The sequence below is a fragment of the Perca flavescens genome, chromosome 19, assembly GCF_004354835.1.
Source record: "Perca flavescens isolate YP-PL-M2 chromosome 19, PFLA_1.0, whole genome shotgun sequence".
NCBI lineage: Eukaryota > Metazoa > Chordata > Actinopteri > Perciformes > Percidae > Perca > Perca flavescens.
Genome location: NC_041349.1, coordinates 28623481 through 28644069, shown reverse-complemented (window position 1 = coordinate 28644069; position 20589 = coordinate 28623481). Strand labels below are relative to the sequence as shown.

General features: G+C 41.4%; 1 protein-coding gene and 1 non-coding gene across 2 annotated transcripts; both read right to left on the bottom strand.

Moving 5' to 3' along the window:
* Nucleotides 1-4192: 4192 nt before the first annotated feature.
* snapc2 (small nuclear RNA activating complex, polypeptide 2) lies at nucleotides 4193-12822 on the bottom strand. Its single transcript, XM_028564312.1, has 7 exons — nucleotides 11871-12822; nucleotides 10481-10651; nucleotides 10153-10291; nucleotides 8825-9109; nucleotides 7084-7473; nucleotides 6561-6649; nucleotides 4193-4843 (listed from the first exon to the last, which is right to left on the bottom strand). Exons 1-7 carry the CDS (start codon nucleotides 12093-12095, stop codon nucleotides 4535-4537), a joined length of 1608 nt encoding a protein of 535 aa, XP_028420113.1. The 5' UTR covers nucleotides 12096-12822; the 3' UTR covers nucleotides 4193-4534.
* Nucleotides 12823-13774: 952 nt separating this feature from the next.
* On the bottom strand, nucleotides 13775-13856 carry trnal-aag (transfer RNA leucine (anticodon AAG)). Its single transcript has one exon. It is a non-coding gene; the product is annotated as a tRNA-Leu (tRNA).
* Between the last annotated feature and the right edge of the window lie 6733 nt (nucleotides 13857-20589).

Below are 20589 nucleotides of genomic sequence, written 5' to 3'. Positions count from 1 at the left end.
AACTCCCTCCCAACTGTGCACGTCATCTTAGGCATTTATTATCATTATTGTCAACACAAACTGAGTGTCATGGCAATGCCGCTTCACCTTAAACACACCTTCATCTGTCAAGAGCCCTTGTTTTCTTATTGTCGACTGATCACGGACATTTAGAAACTAAGCCACTGTCAATAAATCATCTTCAAATAATTATTAACAAATGGAATCTTTGGACAGAAAATCAAAAGTAGTTCCTTACCAGAGTTTTTCATGCACAGAAACTGCATCATAAATCATTCACTACAAAGGGAAGTCTTGTCAGTTGCCATAAAAAAATGTTATGACACTTCTCATACATATGATCCCTATACCGTTAATGCCAACTGGTTAATATTTTGCACCATTACCTTACATTGTGTCTTTACCTTATTGTTAATGTATTTTTTTATATATTGTATTTCATTTCATATTTTCTCTTTATATATTTGAATGTGGATCACAGCATCCAGATTAAAAGGCTTAAAGTGGGTGGCTGTCTCTAGGAGCGCCCTTGACTGGTTCATCTCTTGGATAGGAATTGTTCTGTCACTTGGTCCCCACATATCTGAAACTGCTGCCCTTTCCCTCGGTGTGCCTCAGGGTTCTGTGTGAAGCCCTATATTATTTGCATGGTATATGCTTCCTCTAGGTCCTATTATTAGCCAATTTAAAGGAATCTCTTATGTCATTGTTAGGCTGATGATATCCAGTTGTATGTCTCCTTTAAGCCTAATGAGACCTAACAAACTGTTTTGCAAAATTGGCTGACTGCCATCACGAACTGGATCATAACAGCTTTTTATAGCTTAGTCCAAATAAAATAAGGTCCTTGCTTCAGATAACATATCTTCCTAGGTTGCTTTGATAATGCCATGGATTAGTCACCATATCTGTAAAACTGTTGACCACGGCCAGCAGGACGAGTCCCATCACTCCCATCTTATCCTTGTTACATTGGCTTCCTATCAAGTTCAGGATTCATTTTAAGCTTCTTGTTCTAAAACATAGAGCCCTAAATGGTCAGGCACCTGTGTAAATCTCTGACCTGATCCATCCTTATATCACCAGTGGGTTACGTAGGTGTGCTGAGCAGGGATTACTGGTTTTCCCTCGCACTATATAATTGCAAAACATCTAATATAATCATCTAATATAGATGGTGTGAGTGGTCCTGATGAAATCTCAGTTATGGTGGAAACAATATTATGAAATGTTAAACTGTGTAAAAAGTAATCTGTTTGTAGTGGATAATGTAGAGTTTAATGATGATGTTGTTGTCACTTCTGCCTGCTGAAGTCCATGAAGCAATATTGAAGTTCAGAGATAATAAGGCCTGTGGCCTGGATAATATTACAGCTGAACATCTTAAACTTGCCAGTAAGAAACTGTGCCCTCTGGAAGCTATGTGCTACACAGGTTTTTTTGTTCATGGAGAGTTACCTGATTCTATGCTCTCTGTTGTGCTAGTACCAGTTATTAAAGATAAAGTGGGGATAATGACAGGCCAATAGCTCTGGCCAGTGTTATGTCCAAAGTGCTGGAGACAGTTCTATTGTGTAGACTTGAGAGGTACGTCCTGTCTACTGATAACCAATTTGGTTTTAAACGAAAGCATGGCACTGATTTATGTATTTTTGCAGGGAATTTTAGATAAATATAATAGGCAAAATTCCACAATTTTCTTGTGCTTCATTGATGCTTCTAAAGGTGGGGTCCCTGGTTTTTTAATTAGAATATTGGTGCATTGGTACTCGCATCAGACAATGAGAGCGAGATGGGGGAATGTAACATACAGTATGTTCTCTTCCTAGTGACCAATGTTGTTCGCCAGGGCGGAATTCTGTCTCATCTTTTTAATATGTATATGAATGATTTGTCTTTGATTTTAAATGCATGTGGTACAGGCTGTAGGGTTGGTGACTCACTAATTAATCACCTTATGTACGCAGATGATTTGGTCATTTTTAGCCCATATAGTGCTGGTCTCCAACAGCTTCTGAGAATATGCACACAATATGGTGGTGATTTTGATATAAAATACAATGCTACCTTGCGCTAAACTTAAAACAAAAGCTGGCAGTGCCTTTGAAGTGGTGGCTCTGACGCTGTCGAACGCCCTCCCTATTGTCATACCTATAAAAATCAGATATAGACTCACCTATTTAAACTGGCTTGCGTCTCATGTTAGTAATGCCGTTTGTCTTTAAGTTTTAGTTATTTCCAATAATTATTTTCCTTTTTTATTGCTTGTTTTTTATTTATTTTACGGTTTATGTCTTATTTTCAACAATTTGAATCTTGTGAAGCACTTTGTGACTTTGTTCTGTAAAAGGTGCTATATTAAATACAATTATTGAACTCTTCCTACTTTGTATTGCAACTGCTGCACAACAATTTTCCTCGGGATAAATCCATCGAATTCCTGTTATTTGGCAAGTCTATGTTGTTCTCTCTCTATGTCCCAGGAACGGCTCGCTGGCCTTGCCGTCATCAATATCAATCACTCAATAGGGGAGCAGATTTCATACGATAACATCACTGATTATTTTTGCATCGAGGAAAGCCAGAAAGTTTTAGTTTGTGTTTGTGTTATCTGTTCTTAGTGCTATAGTGTAAATTATGCTACAGTGTAAATTATCTTTAGTGTGTTTTCACATTTGTGTGATGAAGGATTTGTGCTATTTAGAATAGGCCTATTTATTATATATTTTATTTGTATATTATTCTTAATATTTTATATTATTGTCGCTCTCTGCTCTTGTTATATTTTTTATATATCTGATTGTATATATTTTTGGCACATTTTTATACAGTACAGGCCAAAGGTTTGGACACACCTTCTCATTCAATGTGTTTCTTTATTTTCATGACTATTTACATTGTAGATTCTCACTGAGGGCATCAAAACTATGAATGAACACATATGGAATTATGTCACCTGAAATGGTTTTCACTTAACAGGTGTGCTTTATCAGGGTTAATTAGTGGAATGTTTTCTCTTATTAACAAAAAAGCAAAGGGTGGCTACTTTGAAGAATCTAAAATATAAGACATGTTTTCAGTTATTTCACACTTTCGTACATAATTCCATAGGTGTTCATTCATAGTTTTGATGTGAGAATCTACAATGTAAATAGTCATGACAATAAAAGGAAACACATTGAATGAGGTGTGTCCAAACTTTTTGCCTGTACTGTATATATACATTGAATATATTATTATAACAACATAAGTGAAAGAGAAAATTCTATTTCTCAATTGCACAAATCCTTCATCAGAACATTTGAAAAACATACTTAAGAAAATCCTGTTATTTAACTATTGCAATTACAACAGGAAACACTTTTTAAGTTGCACAATCTCTACCTCCAACATTTTCAAAAGACAATGAACACAATTCTGCACAAAATATGACAGTATAAGTTGTCTGAACTTAAATAAATATACACTATACTGTATATTTATATTTATAAATCAATGTAGAACCACCACCGAGTTACATTTTAGTCAGTAAAACGGATTCAGCTTTGATACGGAGCCAACAGGTCCTTGTTAACTGGCCCGTCTTCTTTTTCTAGAAGCACATTTGAAGCCTCCGAATGGCTTTTGCTGCCATCTGCTGCCACAGACACCCATTTTGTGTTATTTCAATATTTTGCTACTGTAATCTTTTATTGATTGTGGCCAGCTAGTAATCAATAATATTTAATATATAATAACTTTGGTCTTAGAATGCCACAGAATAATGCTCATCTCTCTATACCCTTAAAGCTTCACAAAGAGTTTCACTACGCAAAAATACTTATTGAAACATCTTAATTTCTAATTCTAAGAAACTAGAGCTGAAATAATGAATCGATTTTAGTCAATCAACATAAAATAATAGTTTCAGTAATTTTGAAGTAAAATGCCAAAAGCAAAAATGTACTGGTTGGGGCTTTTAACGTGAGTATTGTTGGGTTTCTATAAAGAGTCAATGGAAATTATTTTGGACTGTTTGGACACACAAAACAACTAAACATTGTGCTGGGCATTTTTCACTTTTTTTCTGACATTTTATTATCCAAAGGCTTTATAAAGAAAATAATATGCAGATCAATCAATAATGACAATAATCTTTAGTTGCCCTGTACAAAAAAAAGCCTTTTCTTTCTTTTAAGAAAATAAGCCAAACTTCTCAATGCATCAGTGTTTAATGTCTTAACAAAAGCAGCTGAACAAGAACTTTGCATAAATAAAACTGAAATGTCTGAAATGGACAATATTCTGATTTAAATAGAACCTACCTCATCAAAGAATAAGTATAAATGAGGATATGAATCAAAGTAACCAGACATCCCATACTCCAGATTCTGGTTCCATGCCCAGCCTTGGAACCTCTGAGACAAACAATGACCAAATACTTTAAAACTCTAAAATGAGTGTAAAGATAATGTATTATTATAGAATGTAGACATAACTTAAGCATACTGAACAAACCATTGCACATTTGTTTTTATACATTTTTGAACGTGACCTATTTGCGCCTCAACAGTTTCAGTGGCACCATAAATGGGTTGAGGGGGGGGCAGAGTCCCATCTTTTCTGCATTGCCTGAATGTCCTGATGGGTTACTGCTTCCTGATGATTGGCTCTCAGATTCCTCTGGCTGCCGTTTCTTCCCTCCACTGTCTGTGACATCGCCGCTGTCGGCAGCCCCAGCAGTGCTCTGCTTACCGTTGGGACCGCTCGGGGCCCCTGTCTGAGCACAGAGTCCATCCTTCCGCTCTTTAAACATTTCTCGCGCCGTCTTGGAGTCAGCGGGGGATGAGAGGAATTGGTACACCTAAAGACACGCAGAAGAGGGCTGTCAGATTAATGCAAAAAGCTGCAAAAAACTATGTTTTATACCAATACTGGGGGTGGGACGAGACACGAGATTGGGTTCACGAGATCGAGACGAGATATTAACACTATTTTACAGAAAACTTCTGATATAGGACACAATGAGCAAAAATACCAATGTAGGCGCTGGCGGACCATTTCTATTGCAGAGTTTGTAGGTGAAATAGATTGTATATAAGGGTGGGAATCACCAGAGGCTTCACGATACGATATCATCCCGCCAATTATGTCACGATACGATATTATTGCAATTTTAAACATATTGCGATATGGTAGGGTACAAGCGGCCGAAATGGGTTTCCTCAGGAGGGTGGCTGGCGTCTCCCTTAGAGATAGGGTGAGAAGCTCAGTCATCCGTGAGGAGCTCGGAGTAGAGCCGCTGCTCCTTTGCGTCGAAAGGAGCCAGTTGAGGTGGTTCGGGCATCTGGTAAGGATGCCCCCTGGGCGCCTCCCTAGGGAGGTGTTCCAGGCACGTCCAGCTGGGAGGAGGCCTCGGGGAAGACCCAGGACTAGGTGGAGGGATTATATCTCCAACCTGGCCTGGGAACGCCTCGGGATCCCCCAGTCGGAGCTGGTTAATGTTGCTCGGGAAAGGGAAGTTTGGGGTTCCCTGCTGGAGCTGCTCCCCCCGCGACCCGACACCGGATAAGCGGACGAAGATGGATGGATGGATGGATGGATGGATGGTATTGCAATTTATTACCTTTTTCCGACTTCAAATTATGTCCCCAAAGGAAACTTTGTCAATATCCGTTTTATCTAAAGATAATTAATCTGTTCATCTCACTTAAATTTTATTGCTGCAAAAATGGGATTGTCAAGCAGACAAACATAATAATAGTATATAATAATAGATCGATACTTGGCGTCTGTGTATCGATACAGTATTGCCACGGAAAATATCACGATACTATGCTGTATCGATTATTTCCCCCACCCCTATTTTTTTATAGGGGTTATTTATTTTGAAATGTAATACTATTTTATTTTTTTTTTTTTAAACTCTTTAACTGGTAGTGTTAATCGGACATTCCAGGTTCCAAGCCAGGTTTCCATCATTGGTCATCTGCTCCAGGTAGGCTTTTTTTTTTTGGGCCGCCAATGTTGTTTATTTCTCCCCAATTTCAGATCACATTACTGCTGGAACATGTCCGTTTGTGTAGTATATGGTTAGAAGCCTTTATCTGCAATTTTTGACTATAGAAAGTAGTTTTAGTCGTGCAACAGAAAACTCAACAGATAGTCTAGCTAGCTGTCTGGATTTACCCTGCAGAGATCTGAGGAGCAGTTAACCATAGTCCTCACAAATCCACCCGAGTTTAGAATTACAACACAAAGAAAGAGGAAGGTAACAATCCGGTCTAAAAGAAGGACATCCGGCGGAATTTTCGGCAGCAACGCAGCAATACCCCAGAAGTGGAATGTCCTTGATATAGATTAATGTGATCCCAACAGAATTTATTTTAGCATCTTTCCATTTCTTGGCCTTTTGATCAATAACCAACTGATTTGAAAAACCATTCACTGAGCCTGTAATCGTTCAACAGGCTCCTCTTTCCATTGATTTGGATGACCACAGGCCAACGTTTAGAGCTAATGGCCCAGCCTTGTTCCAAAGGAATACCTCATCTCAGTTTACCGTCGCCAGCGAGGTGTACCTGGGTCAGATGTGTGTGCAGCTTGTTGCAGTTCAGCAGGCGAAGCTCCTCTGGGAGAGACATCAACAGATCCAGCACTATAGCGCTCTCTAGAGGACACAAGACCACATTAGAAAACGTTGCTTCTAAGAACAATGAAACCAACTGCAGAAACGTGTACGGTAACTGATACGTTAGGGACGCAAAATATTTGGGTGTCCTGTATATTATTGTCCTACAATTAAGGACATTTGCCTTCTGCGTGTGTGATGGCAGCTGGGATTGTGACCAGATTGCTTGTCTAAATTCTATTCTAAAAAAGAAGAGTGTTTTCAGGGGATGAACTCACAGATCTAACCAAATATATAGAACGAAAAGATGTATACTGGAATTCATTAAGCACTTGGGTTTCATTTATTTGTTTGAATAAATAAATATAAAATTTGACTGAAAGAGAGAATTATATTGTTAATGGCAATTATATCTGGGACATTTAATTCGACAGCAAAATTTGGAACTGTTCCAGCTCCTGTCTCGGACTCACCCATGGGGGTGAGATGACACTCGTCGTTCGGCTGGTGGATTTGACTCAGGTAGCAATAGATCCTCTCAAAGTCCACGGCGCTCTTGACGCCCAACACCCTCGGCGTGTCCGTCGTGTTGTACTTGTTGGTGCGACCGAAGCGGGCGTACAAGGCCGCGGCGGTGGCGGAGAGTGGGGGCGTGGAGGAGGCACCAGAGGACCCTGCGGTACTGGGGACTGTAGTGTGGCTGGTGGCGTTGGTGGAGGAGAGGGAGTTCGACGTGGAGGCGGTGGAGATGGGGGTGGGGTGTCGCTCCGCGGGCTGCTGGGTAGTCCGGATTAGAGAGCTGCCAGCACTCTGAGTCTTTACCACTGTTGCAGAGCCAGAACTGGGCGGGACTTGTCCTGTAACTTGGGGGGGGGGGTGTAAATCACACGTTTTTTTAATCATGATATGATATTGTAACGATTCTCAGGACGACGATACAATATTTACTGATATCACAAAGTCTGCCCCGATCCGATTTAGAGCTACACGATATTTGGGGCCCTATTTTAACGATCTAAGGTGCGTTCAGGGCATTCACAAACCCACTTTTGCTAATTTGACAGCGGAAAAATAGGGTCCGTGCGCCGGACGCATGGTTCAAAAGGGTTGTACTCAGTGTCTTCATTAATTCATCAATTCAATTCAGGTGTGTTTTGGTAACATGCAATAAACCAATCAGAGGCCATCTCCCATTCCCTTTAAAAGCCAGGCGCGTTTGGACCTTGGAGCATTGCTGTTATGATGGAGGAGGATTTGCACCGTAATATTTTTATTTGTAATCTTCTACATGTGTGTGTGCTGCTGTGCGTCCCTGAGAGTGTAACAAGCATAGTGTGCGCGCTGTGTGCATAAGCCTAGGCACATTTTACTAATTTGCTGTTAAAATAACAATGAAATGCTGCGCTATTGACTTTAGACCAGCTTTTTGTTGGTCAATGGCGCCATCACTTCCCACAGCCTCAAGATAGCAATACGCCCAGAATGCACCCGAACACACTTCCCTATAAGACCAGCACGCCCATGGGTACACGGGTGAAGGTGCTTTTGCTATTTAAACGACGTGGGGACTGGACGGGAAACTGACAACTGCGTCGGTCTTAAACTAGCAAAGACACTCGCGTCAGGCTTTGCGCTGCGCCGGGTGTAATATAGGGCTGATACCGTTTTTTTTTTTTTTAAATCACCATCGCAGTATCAACTGGTGCAATAAACACATCGCGAAAAGCCAGTGACGGGCTGGCCGTCTGGAATTTGGGCAAATGCCAGAAGCGCCGCCCTCCCCCCCTATGGACCACTACTGATAAGTTGTCTTTGGTTCATTTTGAAAGTTATCTTATGCATGCAGCCACATATATTCAAGATTGTACTGCAGCAAGGTGCGTGGGAAGATTCACTCGAAAGGTAGAGTTACTAATTTCCAAGCTAGGTTATTGACCGATACGAGATGATACATAAGCCCATTTAAACACAGTTACATTTATACATATTTAGAAAAAACAACTAAAATATCATTTCTAAGCTCTTCCAGACATTTAAATTAAAAACAAACTGCTCTTTATAACAAAAAAAAACAATAAATATAAAAGTTGGAATTTCAAAATGCATCTTAAAGATGACCATATGTATTGCTACGTCTCTTTGTATCTATGATACTGGATCATTGAGGATTGAATCGATACATGGATCCAGAGTGACGCATCTTTACACCCCTACCTGTAAGTGGAGTCACAGTCTGTGAGGACGATTTAGGAGGCACGGCGAGTGCTGCTGCCGCACCCGGCGGGCAGGCGGAGGCTGCAGACTGAGAGGTGGAGGGGGCGGCAGCAGCAGGCGAGCTTCCAGCTGTGGCAGGAAGCCGTTGCTTCGGTGGAGGGATGTTGCTGTTTGGCACTCTCACCACCTGGGAGGGTGCTGGGAGTCTTTTGGCTGGGCCCATGGCGGGTGCCGGGGTCTTGATAACCATGAGGGGACGGGCTGCGTTGGCGTTAGGACGCTCAGCTGAGGGAGGGGGAGGGAGGAATCTGACATTGTTAACACGTTCTAAGGTTACACCTGATTGGCATGGAATCAGCTGCTTAGCGGTCAAATGTCAACGTTATAGCAATAACTTTGTTACAACGTTAACTAAACATTACATTTGAGCTAAGTTAGCGTAGCTAACAAAACAATGTTTGCTGGTCATTAATGATCTGTTTTGCTAACAAAAATCAATGCCGTTGAGCACTAGCAGTTACTTTGACTTAAGTTAGAATGCAGCTGGTCCGTTGGTAGCTAACAGTAAAGTTACGTAGTTCACCGACCTTTTTGCCTATATGTGAAAAATAAATGTCGCAGTGATGCCAGCTAGGGCTGCGCAATTAATCGCAATTGTATCAAAATCGCAATATGGACTGGTGCAATATCCAAATCGCAGGGGGAAGGAGCAATATTTGTTAATGGCAAAATATGTGTCAAACCATTCTGAGTGCTGCAGAGACATCCCGGCCTACAAATCCTATCCTACAGACTACAGAAAACACCTTTGTTGTTTGGTACAGAGCCTCGCAAAAAAAAAAAAAAAAAAAAAAAAAAAAATCACACTATAATCATTTTAATTTCTTTCAATGTTAATAATTTTCAATGAAAATGAGAATAATGATACAAAAACGATCATTTCCTCCAATATCGTGAATCATATCGCAATCGCAATACCAGTCAATATAATCGCAATTAGATATTTTCCTCGTATCGTGCAGCCCTAATGCCAGCCTCCCTAGTCACTTTGGTCCTTTTGATAAAGCAACAGGTGCTGCACAGCTGATAATAAAGTTTCTGCCCACAGGCGGCAATTGTAAACAGTACCCAGGTAAGATGGCGGACAGTTATCCCATTAGTTGTGACGTCATGTCATATCTATTGTTCTATATCTATGCACACAACCACCATAAAGACGCAAAACAATTAGAAAAAGTCTACAAACAGATCTAAAAACGATCACAAAAAGATCCGCATGGCATGACACTAACTACTGATATCAGTTTGTATTGTCTGGCGGTCCATACCTTTGACTGGCAACCTAGTCATTGGTCTAGGAGTGATGGTGCGACTAACAGGCCCGTCTGTGTTTGTGGGTGGTCTGTGGACTTGGGGAGGGTCACAGTTCCTCAGGGTGCAAGGCTCTGTGGACGACACGATCAGCATCTGAGAACCAAGGTGGGAGGAGAGAGATGAAAGATTCAGGTGGTGCCAACATAGGAGTCATTTTTCATTGAAACGGAGTGAAATTGAGCGTTATTCCAAGTTATATCTCTCCACTTCCATAGTGTGCAAAAAAAATAAAAGATAATAAAAGCAATCTAACCTAACTTATTCATATCTGGCTCGCAGTACCTGAGAGAATGCAGTGGAAATGGGTTCTTCAAGGCTTCCAGTTACAGTAGAAGCCATGTGTGTCCACACCTCGATGGGCTTTCGGACCTTCTCCTCCAACCTCTTCTCCTTTAGCGTTTGGCTCGCCATTGAGATCACTTTGTTCTTCAAATATTCCACCACAGATTGCATCTAAAAGGAAGAAAGGGATAGTCCACACATCTCTTAACTGTACAACAGTACAAATTTGAGGTACTTATGTACTTTACTTGAGTCTTTTCATGCCACTTTCTACTCTGCTACATTTCAGAGAGAAATATTGTAGTTTTTACTCCACTACATTAATCTGACAGCTTTAGTTACTAGTTACTTTTTTCAAATTAATATTTTTGCACACAAAACACATGTAGTTTATAAAATAGGATGTTTTATTAGAAGTTAAACTACCCAACACCGTATAGGCCTACAAGTCCAGCTGAAATGATAAGACGAATAAACACTTAGTTTGTATAACTTCCTGTCTATTATGTGAAGATTTTCCTGCATTGAGTACTTTCACTTTTAATATTTTAAGTACATTTTCCGGATGATACTGTGCGTGGTAGCCTACTAGTACTTAAGTACTTAACCCTTGTGTGGTGTTCATATTTTTGTTACACAGCCAATGTTCCCGGGTCTGGTGGACCCACTACATTGTTAGGCTTTTAAATCAATACAGCCGTAACAATTTATGTAAAAATAGTTAATAGATGTTTACTTTAGCTCAATTACCAATGCTATATACATCATTTATGGTTCATATTTGCCATTTACCTCTGTGAGATCACATTTATGATCATTTTCGTTTTTTTGTGAGAAAATAAGGAAATTCCATAATAAAAAAAAATAAAAAAATAGAAACCAAGATTTTTGATCATTATTGGTGCTTAGTTTTAGAAGTTAATCAGAACAGGTGAAAGTGCTTGAAATGTTACAATTTTGCAACTTTGTGCGGGAATAGCACGTGCAGAAAGACAACATAGTTACATAGCACCTACATTTAAATACACTCGGGTCCAGTAGACCAGAACACCTCATATGTAATACTTATGTACCATGTGCAGTCATTGAAAATAAGTTATTTTTTATGTTCTCACAGAAAATGAGCTAAGGCCAATGAGTTTGAGTTAGAATAAACAATAAAGAGCATAATTTTTCTTTTAGCAAACACTGAAAAAAGGTCCCACATCCCCGAACGCCACACAAGGGTTAAGTCAAGGCTCTGAATACTTCTTCCACCACTGACAGAACTAGGTTTTTACATCCAAACAGAGCTACCAAGCAGCGTTTACCCTGAGGTGCACACTGAATGTGCAGTTACCTATAACGTGACGGAATCACGTTGTCGCTAAATCGAGTAGTGTCGCGTTACCTCCGAAATGGACCGAGTTTTCACGTGGCTTCTCAGGAAATCATAGTCGATGTCTTCGTGGCCCTGGGTTTTCCCGCTGAGTCTTTTCAGTGCCGTCAGGAGACTCCTCTGTTCGGCCATTTTCCACTGACTGCCGGCCTTCTGTTTACCCGAAGGTTCGGCAGACAGGGTGCTGTATGCGAGGGTGCGATCTATTTTAGTTCGTTTCCGAGGAGGCGGCTTCATCTCGACTCACGTCGCTACTTACGTTACCAGACTAGACTGAAAGATTCACGAGACAAACTCGAGCGTGTTCGTCTCGTGCAAGCTCAGAGAGCCGTGGCTGTTACTCGCTGGATGTAAACGTCCATTTGAACGTTGCACTTGGTTTAAAAGACGTGCTTCCTCGCAGAGATAACTTTCACAGCCCGCCTGCGTTCAGCCGCTAACAACAACAATTTGTCTTCCGGTGCAATATTTTCAGAGTAAAAGCGTTATCTTGCGATACAGATTAAATTAAAGTGTATACAGGGCATAGACTGTAAATATTAATATTAACAGTCTACGGCACAGGGCTGATACCTAAACCACCTTTAATTAATTTATTCTCATGTTAAATGCCTTTTCGACTTTTTGGCTATTTTATTACTGGCGTGTGAACATGTCTATGTAAATGGCATATCAATAAATCATTTCATTTACTTTAAGATTTTGAAATTATTTCTTAATAAAAAAAAAGCCAGAATAAGGAAATGGAACAAAATGGCCCTTTTAACTTTGACTTCATACATATATAAACAACTTAAATGCAAATTGAATGACTCACTTTTCAAACTCAATAACTTTTAGGCTATTGGAATCAAATCCTGTAAAACGCTACAGTATATGCTCTATAATCTCTGGGTTTTGTTTCCAGTGCAGAGCATCCAATCAACACACACACAGATACACATAGTCGGGTTTCCAACACTTTAGAGCAGTGTTTCTCAAATGGGGGTACGTGTACCCCTAAGGGGTACTTTGGAGTACTGCATGTAGGCTATGGTCAATGGACAAATAGAGTCTTTAAACGCTTCAGATGTAAAGTTATTCGCAGTCAAGTGACGTAAAAAAAAAATGGCGGTCAGTGTAATGCTAACAAGAGGTGATCGCTTCTTAGCAACAAAATGGCGCCATCGGAGGTTCGCGTTCTGAAGCGAAGCTTACCCCCTTGGAAATTCCACTGGGTTTCACTCATTTAGGCCGGATATCCGTTGCATTAGGCTTTTTTTTGTGTTGGCATTTACCAACCCTGGCTTTTCTCCGGTGCTTAGCTCCGCCCAAGACGATTGTGATTGGTTTAAAGCAATGCCATTGAACCAGAACACGTTTTCCTCCCATCCCCGAATGCTATATGGAGTAGCCAGACTCTTCCCCAGCGGGCTTTGGAGGAAGGTCTGGCAAAGCGAGACTAATAAACTAATGTCTTTTTTTATTTGTATTTCTTTTATTGTGAAGGCTGGGAGTCTAGCTGCTTCCGGGTTCCCCAATCGGCGTGGGAAACTATTCGCCCTGACCTGTTCCTCCCAGGTATTTTGTTTTTAGGCTGTGCGCATTCCCTAAGGTTTCCTCCTAAGACTTGTGGATGTGGACAGTTACTGTAACGTTAGTGAAACCAAAAGCTGACTTTAGACTCCGCCAATGCTAGTGAGAAAAGCAGCCTGAAACGAGCACTGCCTAACAGACTAAACGAAGGAGACATGCAATCTGGATAAGCAGTAGCCTACATGATCTATGCGGCATAGTGGGGACTATAATTAACTTGGAGAGGTACCAAAAACGGTATGACATTGTTATACTTTTTGGCAACATAAGCCAAACCAGTAGGCAATCGAATTGCTTCTACTTTTTTTTTTTAACTTAATCTTGCCACTATAATAAGTTTCTGGCAGCGGTGGGATTCGAACCCACGCCCCCGAAGAGACTGGAGCCTTAATCCAGCGCCTTAGACCGCTCGGCCACGCTACCGTTGAATGCACGTTTCCCAGCCATAGTCTTAGAAAGACTGTTGATTGAAATGATTTTTCATAAATGAAGCTAGTTTGGAGTGTCGTTGCTGGAGTGTAAACTCCCCAAAATCTAACAACAAGCAGGACAGAGCAAACCGTTTGATCATTTGTTTAAACTTTTGCTCTTATGTTTTAGAAATTGGAAAACGCACCACTCTCCAAAGTCTCTTGGCCTGTGTGTGTTTGTGTGTGTGTGTGTGTGTGTGTGTGTGTGTATATTGTGAGAGAGAGAGAGAGAGAGAGAGAGAGAGAGAGAGAGAGAGAGAGAGACAGGGAGTGAGAGATAACACTTGGTTTTAAATATGTAAGCATTTCTATTTTTGCCAGTTGCTAATGCATGTTTCTTATGATTATGTTTGATTGTCATTAGCTTATGGTTTGCACACATATTACTAACGTGTGTGTGTGTGTGTGTGTGTGTGTGTGTTTGGGGGCTCTGCAGTGGCTGCATGATGATGTTGGTGGATGAGTCACCCAGTCTTCACCACGTGACATCATGAATCACTGCACCTCTCCATGGGCAGAGCAGCAACCATCAACCACTCCACTCCCCCCTTATCTCATCCCTCACTCCCTCACTCCCTGCCCATCCCTGTGTTACTTTTTCCTCACCCTGTCATCTGGCATGCTCTCTTGTCTTCTCTGTTTTTCCACTTTCTCTTTTGTTTTCTCTTAATTCTGCAGCCTTTCATTTCATTGGACTTCAGTTCAGCCTTAAAATAATTTTTGTGTCAGCCTTGGTCCTGCTTTACTAATGCATGTCCTATCTCACCCTGTCTGTCTTTTCATTCTGTGCATCTATGTCTCACACAGCACCCAGTTAATTTACACATCATGTTGTCTGTTCCGAGGTTGACATTTTCGGGAAAACCTCATGTGACAGCCTGTGGAAGTCCTCGTCAGTACTTTCAATAGTTTCTGTGTTTCTGAAACCAGGACGTGGACATGCATTTGTGGTTACTGGTCTGTGTGGGTGTTAGCACATATCCCTGCAGCCCACAATCCCCATCTCATCCGATGACTGCTCTAACCTCTAATCCCCCTGCTGAACACCCCCACCTCTGAGCAGCACGACATATCAAAGCAAGCCAAATCCTGTCTTCTGCTCCCTCCCACCTTTAATTACTGTCTGCGCTGTAATCGGCCCAAAGGACTACACAGGGGGATTATCATTCTTAACCCCAGATATCATGATTTATTTATAAGGAGAGTGTTTTTTGTTTTTTTTAAGAATGTTATCGGCTTCAGTCTAGTGACAGGTGACAGTTCTAGCATGTTTGTTCATTTAAGGGTTTTTTCACCCTGCCTTCACCCCAATACAGGGGAGCTGAATGGAATTTTGTTTGTGCTGCTCACAGCTTCGACAAATGACTTTCCCTCCATCTGTTCACTTTGCAAAGAAATTTACAGAATGAGAATGAGTACTTCTACGCTCGATCGACCATCACAATACTGGCTAATGATGTTGCAATGCTTTGCAGCAAAAGTTGAGCCAGGTTTAGCTCATCGGTCTGACGACCGTGCATGTTTGCGAGAGCCCTTTTTGTTTCTGCACCTTTACACATTTGCTGTCCCTGTTTCTCCGGATAGTACACAACACACACCGTCAACAGTTTTCATTGGGAATATTTCTTCGGGTTGAGAGTAGTTCCAAAGGACACTGTTGTTGCTCTGCTGTTTTATTTTTGAAATGTCATTTTCCAAAGCTCTGAGCAGCCCAAACTTAAATCTGCTCACCTCCATTGTATTGGAGAGGAGGCAAGAGAAAGCTGGACAAATAAAACCAGAACAATGGAGAGATATGACTAAAACAAAGTAAAAAATGAAATGTATGTAAGATAACATTTCTCCTCAATCAACATTTTGTTTCATGACAAACTCTCAGGAATGTTTAACTCGATTTTATTGAGATTTGCTGCTGATATTCATGATGATTCTTAATGTATTTCCCTCTCTCTTTCACTTCAAAAGTCATCATCCATCCATCCATCCATCCCTCCATCCATCATCCATCCGTCCGTCCGTCCGTCCATCAATCCATCTATCCGTCCATCCATCCATCCATCCGTCCGTTCTATCTCTGAGATGGCTATCCAGGACCTTTCCTCTCACACTCACATAAGAATTCTCTCTGTCCACAATGAAGCATTTTTGTAATAAAAATAGTTGACTTTATTGTTTCTTCATGTGTAGCAAAAGTAGCCATTGACATGCGCATATTTACATCCAGCAAACGCATGTTTATTACGATGGTTACAACAAGATACATCTAGAAAGACCATAGACAACACTCGCTGCATACATGACTCAAACAATGATTTTTAAGGTACACTGACATCATTGTTTCTGTCATCTTTAAATGTTTTTTTTTTGCTCTTTTAATTGATGCTTGTACATCTTCAAAGAAGCAATTTTTAGATGCAAGTATACATAAACGTGCAGACACTTTTACCCGCTGGTCTGTCGCTTCATAGCTCAGCCCCATTATTTCTCCCTGTTCCTTTCTCAATCTGCAACTTTCTTCTTAATCGTGTAAAAAAAACAACAACGAATCATTAACAATTACAAAAAGCTTTGTTTTCACTCCCATCTCCTCGATTCAGTTCACTCTCTTTTGGCCTCATGGTTTCAGTGTGAGATTGGCGATGCCGTGGTCCTATTTTGGCTTGGCAACAAAGATGTTGAGATTTGCTCATCCCTTAGCAACAGATGACAACAAAGGTCAACAATACAGGTAAACCAAAGAGTGACTTCTGCTCTTGTTCCCAGTGACGCATTTTCAAAAGAGGTGAATGGGGAGAAAAGGAAGTGTTTATTGATCACTGATTATCAGTAGCCATCTAAGTAAAGAGAGGAAATCTCAGCAGTACAAAAAAAAACCCCACTGCCATCCAATCCAAGCAATTAAAAATCCCTTCATCGTGTTTTTAAAATTGCGAATTCAACTTAGTTTTACCTGAATATGAGCGAACTGATCCCATCTCCAGTGGAATCAGTTGCAGAGAATCATTCCCATTATCGCTTACAAAAGTGATTACAGCCTTGATCTCATGGATAATATCAAATGGTATCAAAATAATAATAATAAAAAAAAAAATCATAAAGCGCAATGTTAGGGATGTCACAGTGACATGTAAGGCAGCCGATTTCAGCTCAGAGTTTAAAATGTATGATCAATGGTTGTGCAACAATTTAGATTTAGAACAAGAAAAACAATGTATGTCTCAAAATAGACTTTGAGTTCATAATGATCAAATGAAAACTAAATGTTGAATACTAAAATGGCACTTAATGGTCTTTATCGAGCTGAAAGGAACTTTGGGATTCAGGGGCACTTTGTGCTATAACGAAACCATGGAGGGTATCTTTAAAGGGTAAGGTTGGTGATTTTCTATATCACAAAATATAAACTGAGTGCTACAGACAGGGTAGGGAAGTCGCAAAGTATTAAACACATTTGATGATGTAGAATAAAATAGAGAATAACACCAGCCTTATCCTTTAAAATGCATGTGTTCAGTAAAAGAGCAGTATGCCTCCACCACTGCATTCTCCTCTGAAGGCATCAAAAGAATGCCATATAGAGTTTGGCCAGGGTTTGGCACCATAGCAACAAGGTAATTGAAGTTATGCAAAAGGATGAGTCATCCAAGCCATTACAGTGGTGTTAGTGTGGCTTCCACAGCCCTTTGTATGAAATATGCTTTTCGGAGCCTTATATTTCATCATAAAGAGCTTTGGTGGCTATGCGTGAGTATACATAACGAGAAGGTGCTGTTCTGCTGAAATGCTTTTGCTGCATTTTTATACAAATAACACAAAAATTATACATTTGCATACAAATGTATTCAATGGCATGAGGCCATTCCAAGATGATATGTGATTTTGATTTCATCACTAAGAGATGACAGATGTGTCAGTTGATACACTATATGGCCAAAAGTATAGAGACGCTCTGTGGTCTGGGGAGGTTTTTCCTGGTTTGGGCAATGCACCTTAGTGCCAAAGAAAAGAAATATTAAAGCTCTAGGATACAATGATATTCTAGATAACAGTGAGATTCCCGCTTCCCATCAACAGTTTGTTTTTGGCACTTCCCTGTTTTGAACATAACAATGTCCCCGTGCACAAAGTCAGGTGTGGAATAGTCTGGATCCACAGAAGTACATTTCATCCCTCCGCTTCCCCTCTCTGTGTGTTACCATTCCCAAATTTCATTCCAAATTTTTTTATCATGAAATAAGGCAGGCCTGATCAGTTCTTTCAGGGAATGATTGTAAAGATTTACAATATTTTTTTAGATTTAGATTTAGAATATGTTTACGGTATTTCCTCTCTAACTGGGACGTTTTGGGACCGATTGGTGGGATTGCTGTGGACGAAGTACACATGGTGATACACTGGTAAGAGCTAATGAGATTTAACCATGTATAAGTTAATTTAAATAGCTCACGTTACTGGATTGTGTCAACAGTTAACTTAATTTAATATTTTATGTGGCATGTTCTTTTATCTGGGTGCAAATGTTCCACCAAAACAAGTTCCTTCCTGAAACTATTTAGCGGAACTTAGCACCGCCCAAGAACATAAATGGACTGTTCTTATATAGCGCTTTCCTAGTCTTAACGACTACTCAAAGCGCTTTAACATTGTACAGGAACCATTCACCATTCACACACTGTGGCTGAGGCTGCCGTACAAGGTGCCACCTGCTCATCCGATAATCATTCACACTCCGATACGCAGCATCGGGGGCAACTCGGGGTTCAGTGTCTTGCCCAAGGACACTTTGATATAGAGTGGGACTGCAGGGCCAAGGATTGAACCACCAATCTTCTGATTGGCAGGAAACTGCTCTACCACTGAGCCACAGCTCCCCCAAGAAGATTGTGATTGGTTTATCCTGGAATGTATGTGTGGTGTAGCCAGACCTTACTCCACAGCGCTGAGCATTACCTTAGGGATGAACTGAACCACCGACTTTAAGCCAGACCTAATCATACATTATCAGAGTTGGACCGTCACTAATGCTCTTGTGTCTGATCACATATGGCTGGAATGTTTGGCGTCCACATAGTTTGGGCCATTTAGTGGAGGTCATTTCAGAAAGATTGTTCATGAAAAAGTTTTCAAATTTCCCTGCCTGGGATAATTACACAAATATTTTCTTTGTGTTTAGACAGTCAAATTCCAACAGTCATCAAACATTTCCCAGCATCCATCACTGCCTACGATTGATCCGACTTTCTGACTCTGAAAAATATATTTGTTTAAAGGTACAGGTAACAACATATTCAAGTGTCCTCCTTTGTTGGCATTGTCAAATGTCCCAATGGAGAATGTTGTCATGCCGAAGTTTTAATGAAAAGTTCTAGCATGAAACAAAAAGTTGCCGCATCATGCTTTCCAACGGACGCCATTCATCCTGTTTCCCCTCCTTCACAGAGGAGGAGTGTAGAGGTGTGTCTTTCCTTTCATTTTCCTACCGTAGTCCATTTTATCCAGACTACAGCTGGAAAAAAAAAGTCCTCCTGAATGCCCGTGTCCACGTCACAACCAATCAAAACGGGAGGACGAAACTTGTTACATGAAACGAAACCAAATACCAGCAAAACAAATTCAATGAAGAAATACTTTCTGCTCATTTCTCGTACTTTCCAATTCCCCTATTCTCGCTCTCCTCTTTCCCATTTCACTCCAACATCTGTCCCTTCATGAGTATCTGCTGAATGTATTTCTCCAGATCGTCATGCTTGCTGCTGTCCGGCTGCTTTCCAGCCACGTTGTAATCTTCATTTCTCGTCACTGCGGGTGCCGCCGGGGCTGGGTAATAGAACTTCTGTCGCGAGGGGTGAGGGATCACAGGCATTCGGGGAGGGGAACGAGGTTTGGGGATGGGCAGCGGCTGAAAGCGGTAGCTGGCGTAGTAAGGCCTCCGCTGGAGGCCGGCAGGGGGGCGTCTCAGCCGAGGTTGGACCCAGCTGTGGTAACGGCGCCTCGGAGGGAAGGAGTAGGTGTCATCCACGGAATTTCCCAGGAAGTTGTTGAGGGCGAGAGCGTGTTTGGGGATGTAGTAACGGGGTTTGGGTCTGGGGGGAGGAGGGTAATAGATGGGGTAGTAGTCCGGGTACAACTTCCTCTGGTAGTAGGATGGGTACTTGTAGGGGTACAAAGGGTATCCGGTCCAAACAGACTTGGGGGATTTGAGCCAGAGGTCCTGCTTGATTGACAGAGGCTTCTGAGGTTTGGGCCAGTGATTTGGACTGGCCGACAGAGGCTTGGACAGTTTGTTCAAAAGATCTGGCCATTTGGTTTGCGATTTCTCCTGCAACCATGTTTTGAGGAGATTGACAGCCGGGGAGGGTTGCTTGGAGACGGGGAAGCCGTTTTGAGCGGTTGGAATCTGCAACGCAGAGAAGCCGTTGGTTGACGCGAAAGGAGACGACAGCGGCGTCGGAGGCCGCTGCCAACGAGACACCGCCTCGGGCAGCACGTCTTTCTTCTTCTTCTTCTCCACGTCGCTGATGATGTCCACCACGTCGTCGGCGGGGAGGTGGAGCTTGTTGGAGATCTCGATCAGCTTGTCGATGGTCTGGGGGTCAATATCGTCCTCCTCCGTCACTTCCTGTTCCTCGTCGGAGCGCTTGTCCTCGGCGGCATTGGACAGAGGCGCGCCGTACTTCCTGTTCCCG

Excerpts from the sequence above, each read along its gene's own strand:
- snapc2 (XM_028564312.1), bottom strand. The coding sequence starts at position 12,095 with ATGAAGCCGCCTCCTCGGAAACGAACTAAAATAGATCGCACCCTCGCA. Across the intron at positions 9,110-10,152 it reads GACTAGGTTGCCAGTCAAAG|CTGAGCGTCCTAACGCCAAC; the intron begins GTATGGACCGCC and ends CCCCTCCCTCAG. Across the intron at positions 6,650-7,083 it reads GTGTCATCTCACCCCCATGG|AGAGCGCTATAGTGCTGGAT; the intron begins GTGAGTCCGAGA and ends TGTGTCCTCTAG.